At 48.0% G+C, this 12,801-nt stretch overlaps 1 protein-coding gene across 1 annotated transcript; it reads right to left on the bottom strand.

Annotated features, from left to right (window-relative positions):
- Positions 1-3,236: 3,236 nt before the first annotated feature.
- LOC123140681 (L10-interacting MYB domain-containing protein) lies at positions 3,237-5,282 on the bottom strand. The gene is made up of 3 exons (XM_044559967.1): positions 4,983-5,282; positions 4,048-4,365; positions 3,237-3,961 (listed from the first exon to the last, which is right to left on the bottom strand). The coding sequence occupies exons 2-3, from the start codon at positions 4,363-4,365 to the stop codon at positions 3,413-3,415; spliced, it is 867 nt and encodes a 288-aa protein (XP_044415902.1). The 5' UTR covers positions 4,983-5,282; the 3' UTR covers positions 3,237-3,412.
- Between the last annotated feature and the right edge of the window lie 7,519 nt (positions 5,283-12,801).

Here is a 12,801-nt window from a genome sequence, read left to right as displayed (position 1 = left end):
CGCGGCCGCCGCAGCCCCCGCCGCCGCTCCGGGTGCCCCCGCCGCCGCGGCACTCGCCGGCCCTGCTGCCCCGCCACTTGGCGTGACTACCCGTGCCCGAGCAGGAGTGCTTCGGCCCAACACGCGCTACTCCGCCGACGAGTATGTGTGCGCCGCCTCGACGTCGACGCCATCACCCGTCCCACCTCCGCTCGCGCTGCCCTTCGGGATCCCCACTGGCTAGCTGCGATGCAGGAGGAGTTCGACGCCTTACAGCGCAACCGCACATGGCATCTTGTTCCGCGACCGCACCGTGCCAACATCATCTCTAGCAAGTGGGTGTTTCGCCACAAGACTCGCCCGGACAGTTCTCTCGAGCGCTACAAGGCTCGATGGGTTGTTCGTGGTTTTCGGCAGCGCGCGGGCGTGGACTTCATCGACACCTTCGCCCCGGTTGTGAAACCGGGCACGATCCGCGCCGTCCTTCAGCTGGCCGTCTCGCGCGCCTGGCCTGTGCATCAGTTGGACGTTTCCAACGCCTTCTTGCACGGTCATCTTGCCGAGCAGGTGTTCTGTGAGCAGCCTACTGGTTTCGTCGACGCCGAGCACCCCGACTTCGTATGCTCGCTCTCCCACTTTCTGTACGGGCTGAAGCAGGCGCCTCGGGCTTGGTACCAGCGTATCGCAGCCTTCCTGCAGTCTCTGGGCTTTCGGTCCACTCGCTCCGATGCCTCACTCTTTGTGTATCATCAGGGAGCTGACACTGCATATCTGCTGCTCTACGTCAACGACATCATCCTCACGGCGTCCACCCCCGATCTCCTTCAGCGGCTGACTGCTCGTCTTCGTGATGAGTTCGCCCTCAAGGACTTGGGGCCCCTGCACTACTTTCTCGGAATCGAGGTGATCCGCCGGGCTGACGGTTTCTTTCTGCATCAGCAGAAGTACGCCCACGAGCTCCTTGAGCGTGCCGGTATGCTTAACTGCAAGCCGACGCCCACCCCCGTCGATACGAAGGCGAAGGTCTTTGCTCTAGAGGGGTCTCTCGCGTCCGATGAAGCGTTTAATCGCTCTATTGTCGGTGCTTCACAGTACTTGACGCTGACTCGCCCCGACCTGCAGTACGCTGTTCAGCAGGTGTGCCTCCATATGCACGCCCCGCGTGACTCTCACTGGACTCTGGTGAAATGTATTCTCCGTTACATATGCGGCACCATGTCCTTGGGACTCACCCTGACGGCCTCCGCCTCCACCGACCTCGTGGCCTACTCGGATGCTGACTGGGCTGGCTGCCCGGACACGCGACGCTCTACGTCAGGCTACTGCGTCTACCTTGGGCCCTCGTTGATCTCTTGGTCATCGAAGCGGCAGCCCACGGTCTCCCGCTCCAGCGCTGAGGCAGAGTATCGCGCCGTGGCCAAAGCAGTGGCCGAGTGCTCTTGGATACGTCAGCTGCTCCAGGAGTTGCTTTGTGATGTTCACAAGGCCACTCTTGTCTACTGCGATGACGTCAGCGCGGTCTACCTCTCCGCCAACCCGGTGCACCATCGATGGACAAAGCATATTGAGCTCGATATTAATTTCGTGCGCGAGCAGGTTGCCCTTGGCCGTGTTCGGGTTCTCCACGTGCCGACAACGCAACAGTTTGCTGATGTGATGACTAAGGGATTGCCTACTCCCGTCTTCGAGGAGTTTCGGTCCAGTCTCTGTGTCTCCGGCGACGCTTCGACTGCGGGGGGGTGTTGAGTATGTATTTTGTACTGCACGTGTATTGGAGTTGTACTGCATGTGTATTGGAGTTGTGGCCCACCTCCTAGTCTTGTATAGTTGAGGTAGAGGCCTTCTCTTGTATTATATATGCGTGCACCAGTACCCCAAATCAATACAACGATTATTGTATTGCAAAACATCTCTCTACACTGGCGACGGCGACGGAGCGCGCCGGACGCAAGGGAGAAGAGAAGGCGAAGCAAGAGGACTCGGTCGTCCGTCTGACCGACCCAGTCTGGTGCTACGACGCCTGCCGTGAACATCCGGAATTGGACTATACCCAATGCGTCAAGGATTGCTACGCTGAGAATATGCCAGACGCCGCACTGCTAGCGGCCCATGGAGGAACTGGAGGTGAAGAAGCAAGAGGAGGAGCGGTTGATGTCCCAATGGCGACGGTGCAGCATGAGGCTGCTGCAGGTGCACTGTCAGGGAGCAACTGCGATGAGTATTGCCGCAAACACTATGATGAAGGCTCACCCGGATACAGGCACTGCCAGTATATGTGCCCACGTCTGACGGTCCATGGGGTAGCAGAAGGAGAAGAATCAAGAGGAGGAGCTGTTGATGGGCTGACGGCGGTGGGGAAACCACACTGCGATTGGTTCCGCGACTGTAGTGTAACGCCATGTGTCTGGCACTGTGGGAAGAGGGTGCAAGCGGAGGACGCACCCTCAGCCTGAACTTGGAGTGACAAAGCAATTGTCGCCGAGAAGTTGCTGCCGCCTCCTGCACGGACAGCATCGTCTGTTCTCACAAGGTTTTAATTAGGTGGTCGATCTTGTTGTTAGCTACTTTGTTAATTATCATTTCCGTTTTCGTCCTAGTATTTCATGTGCGAGCACACAACCTTCTTTGTGTGTGCCGCGCTTTCAAGGCCACCACCGCTTTCCCATCAGAATAAAAGGAGGTGCGATGCAAGGAAAACTGCACTATCAAGGAATCAAGCTCGCTAGCTCTAAATATGATATATAATAAAGCTAACTGCACTAGATCGACAAACAGTACTCCTATTATTTTCATCGCCAAGGACACGTCACGCATGGGTCGCCGCGTTAACTGCACTAAATCCACTGAGAGTGATGCTAATATAATCTGGCGGCAAGGTTGCGTGCACCTATAAGGGTGTGTTTGTTTGGGCTGCAGCTTCTTCGGCTGCAGCTGCACCGGCTCCAGCTGGAAGGAGCGGCTGTAGCTGCTAGCTGTGGCTGGAAGGTTGGAGCTGAAGTGCAGCCGTTTGGGAGTTGTGCTGTGGCAGCTGCGGCTGATGCTGAAACATGCTGAAATGACCATAACACCCTTTGTTCTTCTGTAGATTGGGTTTAAGTGCTGATTTCACTGTTTTAATAGTAAATGGCCCGACTTGAATTGTTTTAGTCGTAGATGGCTAGTCTCACATATTTGAACTGGGATCATACTAGTTTTCACATATTCTAGCACATGACAATATTTTTGAACTCGTCATAGCATATGGTATTAATTATATATTACATGAGACACTGACCGTCCGTCAGTACCACAAACCATCATTTAATCCATACAGAACATGTTTTAACAGTGCACAATTTACGTAGCAAATGCATAATTCAACATGGTACAACAAGCAAACACATGTTTCAAATTGTTCAAAAGAACCAAAATAAGTAAAGATACACGACAGAAGCTACTTCTTTCTATCATCAAACTGTCTCTTGAGCCAATTGAGTCTCCCTTCATTTGTCTTCATTGCATAAAAGAAGCTGCGGTTTGATGGTTTGGCAAACAACTTTCTAGCCATGTAGTACTCATCACTAGTCTCGGAGGCTCCACACTTGGCAACCTCTTCCATAATGGCAAGAATATCATCATTGTCAGCGGTCTTACTAGTTTGGCCGGCACAATCTTCCTGTATGACATGATCAACAAACCTTTTGAAGTCCTTTGGCACATTATTTTTCTTGAACTTGGATGGACTACAAGGAATTGCACTTTTTGGACGCTTGCGCTTTGGTTGTGCTGGGCTTGGTTGAACAGGGCTGGGAACTTGAGTCTCATTCTCTTCTTCATACAACTCATGTATATCTTCCTCAGTTTTAGTTTCTTCCACCTCTTCATTATCCACTCCAGGCATGACAGATGAGAGTCCATCAACGTTAGCCTTTTCAAACATGATTGCTAGCTTATTCAAGCTATCTGGAGGTCCATGGCGAAAAGCTTTAATTGGCTTGTGAATCTGCACGAACAAAATAACAAGGTAACGCTTTTAGTGGCATAATATAGCGTGACAGTAGTAGATATTCACGTATGAAATCAACTAACCGCAATCAATGAAGCCCACTGATCATCATCTGCTGTAATAGTTTGCTCCACATCATCCCATCCAAGCCCAGTAGCTTTGTTTTTGTAAAATACCCATGCAGAGTATATATCTTTCATATCATCCCAACGATTCCTGAATTGCTTCTGTACATAGTTTCTTCCGGTCTGTGCGTTGAAGGCTGCAATTAAACCCTTATATCCAGCAGGAGTTAAAGCCTTGGTTGGCCTATTTCCAAGCCGTACTTGTGCAGCGGCACACTCACAGAAAATTCTGGTGGCCTCTCGATCCCACCGAGCTTTTACTTTGGGTCCTTCCATCTATACAACCAAGTATGAGTTTGCAAATGGAAGTAACAGTAGCAGTCCCAAGTACCAAATCAAGCATTCAAATTTGCAATTTGTAAAAACAGAGAACACACTAGCAGTTCGCTACTACCAAATGGAGCAGTCAAATTTGCAATTTATATTAAAAGAGCACAGACTAGCAGTTCCCTTGTACCAAATGTGAGCAGTCAAATTTGCAGTAGCACGCACTAGCACTTGGCCAATTTCCAAGCCGTACTTGTGTTGCGGCACACTAGCAGTTCGCTTGTATCAAATGAGAGCAGTCAAACTCGCTTGTATCGTAATTTATATAAACAGAGAATACTCAGCAGTTCACAGTACCAAATTAAGTAGTCAAATTTGCAATTTACATAAACATAACACACACTTGTCGTTCGCTAGTACTAAATGCAAGTAGTCAAATTAGCCATTCATGTAGATACCCATAGCTATTAGCACTAAGCTAGCTAGTACCAAATCAAGCAGTCAAACATTTGACTCCACAACACACATCACACAGAGCCATGGCACACACACACGCACACCGCACAGCACGGACATTGAGAGCGAACCAGAACACGTACGTACGGAGAGAGAGGCGCATGAGCTACCTGGACATCGCGTTTGGCCTGAGTAGCCGGTGGCCGGCGTTGGGGCGGGTGGCATGCGATCTGGAGATGGGGAGGGCGCTGGCCGCCGTTCCTGCGGATGGAGGCGGAGTCCCTGTGCTCCGGGAACGGAGATACAGAAGCTTCTTCTCCGGTTCGCCGGCCGGCGTTGGCCTGCGTCGCCGGCGGCCGGCGTTGGGGCGGATGTGGCGGCGGGGAAGGACCGGGGAACCCTAGAGACTTATATTTAGGAACGGAGGGAGTAGTTAATTTGGAAGCAAGTGCTTATCTATGCACATAAGTAGCAAGTTGATATATGATGGAGCCATGAACATGCACATGCATCTGCCGCGGCGTGTCCGTGGGAGAGCAGGATCAAAGATGCCTCTCGCGTGGCTGTCTAGTAGAAACCTTTGCCTAACTTCACCAGATGGACTCACAGTGCTCCCAATATTTTCATCGCCAAAAAATAAAGAATGAGAGAGGACAGGTCACGCATGGGCCTCCACGCTAGCTGCACTAAGATCCACTCGGAGTGATGCTAATATAATCTGGCGGCAAGGCTGCATGCACATGCATTCACCACGTAGCAGCTGAGCCACTTGATCCACCGCTTCTGTGTGCATCCATGTAACCAAGGAGCATCTCGCCATACTCGAGCAGTTAAGCTTATGCACGTGATGGCAGTCAAACCTTCATGGAAGCCCATGCACTGCACGGGCGCAGATGTCGGGTCTGGTCTGATCGGATGGATGAAGATACCTCTGTCACGTCATCCACCCATCAAGAGAAATTATCAAGATCTTTCTTCTTCATAGTCCTAAAGTCGACATAAAATTAATAGATATGTCATTTTCACTTGTATTGTAAAATAATGAGCATCATTTGACTATAGATTTAATCTACATAGGAGGCCACAAATACAAGGGAATAATGAGCACCATTTAATCTACATAGGAGGCCACAAATTTGTGCATATCCTTTTGTAGTCATCATCTTTCTTCTCAAAAATCACATCTACACACACATCTAGTAGACCGCAACACATCAAAATCTGTTAACGAGCGCCCGAGCTTAACGAGCTTCCAACGAGCCGAGCCGAGCAGGGTTATCTGCTTGTTAATCTTGACGAGCTGAGCCTTAATGATCACGAGCTTAACAAGTACGAGCTTAACGAGCCGAGCAGCTCGTTAATCCACCTGACGCTGGTGACTATATGCATGTAACCAACCAAGGAGCATCTCATCTCGCAGCTACTTTCAATCTAATCCGATGAGGTGTGCCTAGTAGTTGATTCTGAAGCAAGTGGATGTACATATAGCACATACTACTCTATTAGATAAAAGCAAGTTAAATCTGAATTGCACGTTCTTAGAGGCCGGATCTCATTGTGTGGCCCATGTGGTGGACGGCAGGAAAATAGATGGATGTCAGATTCATTAAAGGAAACTTTAGATAGCTTCACCAGCCAGACTCTTTATATTTGAGTGTGTGCCCGCCACTTTAGTCCATCCATCCTCCATTGTTAGCCATAGTTACGCAGCAGCCAAAAAGCTAGCTAAACATAGCCCTTCGGCATGGGTTCCAACAAGAAGCGCAGCAGGAGTGCTGCGGCTCCCTGGTGTGTAGTCCTAGGCATACTCCTGCTTGTCGTCGGGGCGGTGGCCAAGGACCTTGGCAACATCTTCCAGGACTGCGAATTTGATTGCCAAGATTTTGATCCATCCTCCGACTCCTACTTCATGTGCATGGCTGTGTGCGTATTCGGCAATGGCGCCGTTCATCTGGCGACCGATGGGGGCACAGAAAGAGAAGACCGCAAGATGAAGCGAGAAGCTGGCGAAGACGACCCATTCTCCTGCGAAGACCATTGCCGTGAGGTATTTGAGCCAGATTCTGCCAAATTCAGGAAGTGCATGCGTATCTGTCAGGCTTAACATTACTAGCTATAGTTTGTTGTTTCCATTTTGCTTATCTTGGCACCCCTTCTATTTCACGTGTACAAGCCTTCCCTTCAGCATCTTGTGTGTGTGTGTGTGTGTGTGGATCTTTAGGATCGTCGTGGCAGGCATGTATCTTTTCCCTTTGGAAATAAAAAAGTTGCAATAATTTGCGGCACAAAATCGTCCTAACGCCTTCTTTCTGTTCTCGTGGGTGCACTTCGGTTATGTGGCCATGCTTTAACACTAGCGCAGCAGAACCAGCAGCGGGTAGTCTAGAGCCAATTGGATTTCATCAATGAATCGATCATATCGAAGTCCTCTCTTTTGCTTGTATCTTTTCCCGTTTTATGGTTGAATGCCATAACCCATATGTCTATGCATATGTAGTGTCCAAACAACCCATACCTAACCTACTAAGAATCAACTAAGTATTACGGCAAGAACCGAACTTCTTTGCTATAATCCTAAACGGACAATTAGTCCTAATTGGATTGGACCATGATGAATGCTATGAGTACGAGGGACACTACTGGCTAGGACAGCCTAAGACAAGAACTAAAGAGGGGCTCCGTGGCAACTTGCAGAGAAGTGGTGACCACAACACATGATTGACTCCGATGGAGATGCTCCCCCATTACCCGGTCTCAAGCTGTGCGGTGAAAACCTAGGTCTGGCCCGAGGTGGTCTTACCTAGCAATGGCGATGCTTTTGCATCGTTACCTTGTTGAAGGCATTGCTCGGCTATGCTCAGAATTATTCTTCAGGATGAGAACCTAGACTCTGACTTTTGGTGGTGGGGCCGGCGACGGCCGCGCTTGAACGTCGCTCCCTTCCTGAAGGCATTGCTGTTGAGCACCCTCGTTGTCCTTGTGGTGTCATGAGATGGTTCACGCGGATATGGTCATTATTCTAGTTTGTTGATCGCAGATTTGATCGCTTCTTGGTTTTTCACTTTCTCTTGCTTAGGCATAGTTTTCTATGACTTTGTATTTGCTGGCAGTTTTGTGTGTGTGTGTGTGTTGGTGTTCATTGTATGTATCCTAGCTATGCGGAGACAAGGTGTGTGCTCATTTTACTTGTATCCTCTTCATGATTCATTTTAAGTATTAAAATCTACCATTTGTCCCAAAAAAAAACACTTTAAATTTACCGCACTGCTACACGAGGGTGAGCGCCGCTTGATTGAAGAAAATGTCTGTTTAGCTCAGCTTTTGCTCTTAGGGGAAGCTAGATCCATTGTAAGAGCACAAACAATAAACAAAGGGAGCAAGTGGCACGCATCCAGCCGGTCAAACAATGAAGCTTGTACCGTAGTGAGCTTAAACAGTTCTTCTAATCAAATATAGCAAGCAGTAGCTATTAGAGTTTGAGGCAAGTAGACGTACATATACATAAATAGCAAGTTGATGTCTGATCCATCTGTGCAGATGCATTGCACACCCGCAGATGTCGGATCGATACCTCTTGCATGGGCAGGTGGTGCTGGCCATGGTATGCTAGCTAAGATGGATCAGATTCATGAGACGAACCACTTTATATATGTCTGTGTCCTCTTCTCCACAGCGCATCAATCCAGCTACACTGTCAGCTACACACCACGCACAGCAAGTCAGCTAAGATGGATCAGATTCATGAAGAAGACTTTGCAAAAGTTGTGACGTACATTGCTTAGAAACCGGACCATCCCCGAGGAAGAATCGTGGTTTCGAGTGGGAACGGGTCTGGTTTGAAAGCGATGCGACCGATGCTTCGTCCGTTACCATTTATTTTTATCCTGACTCTATGTTTACGACTTATTCATGAATAGGATTGAATTCCATACATTAGGGTGCCAAGATTTGACCACCAACATGTAGTTTTTTTGGGTTTTTAATTATGAAGAAAAACTCCCCAAAATATGAAACTTGGCATGGAGTGATCATACAATCCCTGTAGGGCATGTTTAAAAATTGAGAAGGTTTCAGTAAATTTTTGATGTATATTGCTTAGAAAGTGGACCATCTCCGATGAAGAAACATGATTTCAAGAGCGACGGGTTTGGTTTGAAGGCGATGCGACTGATGTTTCACCCATTGGCACAGATTTTTTTGTGTACACAGAAGATACACCATTACATGATTCATGTCAAAATTTAGCACTTTTCTAGCTCATTTTGCTATATAAGCATTAAGTGCATGAAAAATTTCATAAAATTGGATTAAAATATGAAAATTGTATACTTGAGCCCATCTTTAGGCCTTATACAAAGAAAATACAGGAATTCCAAAATGGGAGAGCCAAGATTAGACCCTGAAAATAGATTTATCTTTTTTTTATTCCAAAAATGCACATGAAGTAAAAAAAAGATGAAACATGTCAAGTAGAAGAGAATTAACCAATGATATCCCTCTTATCCCTCTTATCACTCTTATCATCTCTTTCTTCGACAACTCACGCACCACCACGTCTGCCTCACTACTACTCCTCCACCGTTTGGCTTCCGGCATGTATAGAAGCTGATCATTTGAACTTGGCCTATTCGGTGCCATTAATTTGCGCCAGTCTTCAGGTCACTTTTTTCTTTGCCCAGTGCACCTCAATGTGGATTTGGTATGTGTGTGTGTTCTTGAGTGGCATTGGTTGCTATGCCGGAAACTGAGTAATGTGTCGGCAAGTAGCAGATCCACTTGATCAATAATACGTGGTTGGTGTTGAAGCAGCTAGATATGACTATGCACATGGAAGCTCGTGCGTTCCACGCGCGCAGATGCCAGATCTGAGCTCATAGTAACGATAGACTCTCACTTGGGTAACCCATCCGGTGGCCACCCTCTATATATGTGATGTGTGTAGTGCTCGTCTCATCAGTCCATCCATCTTGCCTTGTTAGCTACAGCCTGCAACTAATTAAGCAATAGCCAGCCAGCCACTTAGCTAGCCATGGGTATGGGTTCCAAGATGAAGCGCAGCAACGGCGTCACTGCTGTGTGGTGTGTAGCCCTAGGCCTAGCCATGCTCGTGCTCATGGCGGCGGCCAAGGACCCAAGCGAGTGCGAGTACTGCCGGCACGCGATGGACATGCCATCCTGCGTAGTCTCAGCTCCGGCAACGTGGCCAACGAGCGTCAGGCGGTCCATGGGGCGACACAAGGAGAAAAATTAAGCGGAGAAGTCCCATACTACTGTCGCTACATCTGCGACGACAAGCAAGATTACGCGTACTGCATCAAAGGATGCGTGGCGGTCTGTGAGATGTACGGCGGGTGCTAGTCAGAACGCAAGTGGCCACAGGAGGTGAAGAGGCAAGAGGAGGAGGAGGAGGGGTGCAGCAGTTTGGGCTCCTCGCCATGTCGATGGAAGTGAAGAAGACGAGAAGATGAAGCCGTCCGCCGGACAACAATCCATCCTGCTGCTTCTCTTATGTGGAGTGCGTGCTTCGTTCTAATATCTAGTTTGTTATTTTCCATTTTCCTAGCTTGCCGATCCTGTTTTCTCAAGTGTGACACTGCGGATCTGTGTGTGCTGCCGCACTCTCAGGGTCGTCACCATCACTTTCCCTTTCAGAATAGAAGAAGTTTTAGCCATTCTCTGCACACCGTTGGAAGTTTAGTGCCCAAATTTTGGAACTTTTTTAAGATGGATTAGTATTTGTATGTATTAACTGATATTTTGGCCACTAAAAAGGCATAACGATCTTCGGTTTCAAATAACATGCAAATGAGTTCGGAAAATGATGAAACTTGACATAGAGTCTCCGTATGATCTCTGTAGGGTATGGTAAAATTTTGAGAGGGTTACGACAATAACTAGATGCACTTCATTTACAAACCGAACACTTTCCAGTGAAATGACACGGTTTCAAACAGAAAGCCACTGCTTTCCACACACAACTCTATTTTTTTTACATCAGTTAGACTTTTTTAAAAACTCTGTGATTAACACACATCATTGGAATTCTCATACTCAAACTTTGGTACTTTTTGAGTTGGTTCTCTAATTTTAAGCGTTAATTTATTTTCAGGCCACTAAAATGGACAAAATGCTCAGTGGTTCCATACAACGTTCAAATGAGCTCGGAAATACATATAACCTAGCATGGTCTCTTAATACGCACCCCGTACGGTCTAGGAAAAACTTCAGAACGTACGCCAACTTCTTGAGACTACTAATCCTACATGGATACTAATAAGTCCTAAAATATAGTGAACCATGATGCATGCTGCGAGGGACCCTGCTAGCTAGGACCAACTAGCAAAAGATCTAAACTGGCACTCTATGGCAACTTTTCGTGCCTTGGCATGACAAATAATAACCAGGTTTAATACTAACTCAAGATTGCATGACAAATAATAATCTGGCACACAGATGCCACTGTTGTTGTGTCATGCGTAGTCTTGGGCGTAGCCCTGCTTGTCGTCAGAGCCCATGGGAGGAGGGAAGGAGAAAAGGCAATCGGAGGAATAGGTGCCCCACCTACCTGCCACGAACGCTGACGCAACGAGCCCAAGGAGGACATTGACGCCTGCGTCAAACGGTGCCGGACTGGGATAGAGGGAGAAGAAGCTAGAGGGGGAGGGCTTGGCGGAGGGAAGGGAGCAAGAGGTACAAGCAAGAGGAGGAGCAGGAGGAGGACCTGGGCTGCTGGTGATGCTGACGGAGCACGCCGGACAGGAAGCCGCAGAGAAGAAGAAGCAAGCCGCCGCCGCCGCAGTTCAGTTGGGCTACGACCCAGAATTCTGCTCCTTCATGTGCCGCTACGTACATGAAAAGGAGGACCGCCTCAGAAAGTGCGAGGCAGCAGGGCCAAAAGAAGCAAGAGGTTGAGGAGAGGACCTCCTCGCGTCGACGGCGGAGGGCAGGGAGCCAGAAGAAGAGAAGAGGGAGAAAGAGGGTGCATTGTCAGCGATGGGCCCCAATGGCATGCACGCGTTCATGGAGGCGCCGGACAAGGTGTTGCTGGACACATTCTCGTCCCAACACCAGAGCGCCCTGGTGATGGCGATACTGGACCTCCTCTCTTCGCACTCATCGGGGGCAGGAGTACTTGGGCATGTACCAAGAGCCGCGTGGCGACATAATGGCAAGATCAACAACGCGTTCGAGGAGTTCACGGAAAGGATGTTGAGGATCGAGGTCCAGGTCAACAAGTGGAACAGCGACCCCTAGCGGAGAAAACGGTATGGTCCTGATATTGTGCCGTATGTGCAGCTAAGGCGATCGGACGGTGATCCTATGGGTGCCAAAACGGTGATGGGGATGGGTGTTCCAACAAGCATCTCCATTTGACGAGAATATATATTACTCCCTCCATTTACTTATACAGGGCCACTATAAAATATACATTTTGCATCTAGACAATGCCACGAACAGTAATCGATGCAAAAATTAATGATGTTTTCTCGTACTAGCAACTTGTTTAATACTTGCATGCATGCAGTCATAGTGACACTTAGCTACTTCCTTCACTCGGTTTTCTTGCATGCATGAAGTGTATTAATGATCCCAGTAAACGAAAAAGAAAAAGATACTCCCTCTGCCTCGGTGTACAAGTCATTCGTGTAGTTCTAGGTCATCGATTTGACGAATTAAATATGTGTTATATGTCATGAAAAGTATATCGCTAGATTTTTATACGGATGTAGTTTTTCTCACATAAAATACATATTTAGATAGTTAAAGTGTCGACCAAAAACTACGTGAATGACTTATACACCAAGACGGACGTAGTATATTGTAAAACATGTATTAAATTTTGCCTTGGTACCTGTAATTTGAGTTTATGACCTGGTATATGAAAATGGAGAGAGTATCTTTTTCATCGGTTGAATGTAATCAAGTAAAAAATGACTTGCACTTCAAGTGCCACAACTTAAACTCATGCGACATGACCTCCACCATAAG

The sequence above is a fragment of the Triticum aestivum genome, chromosome 6D, assembly GCF_018294505.1.
Source record: "Triticum aestivum cultivar Chinese Spring chromosome 6D, IWGSC CS RefSeq v2.1, whole genome shotgun sequence".
In the NCBI taxonomy this organism is placed as follows: Eukaryota; Viridiplantae; Streptophyta; class Magnoliopsida; order Poales; family Poaceae; genus Triticum; species Triticum aestivum.
The sequence above is the reverse complement of the archived record's forward strand: the minus strand, read 5'-3'. Positions and strand labels throughout refer to the sequence as shown.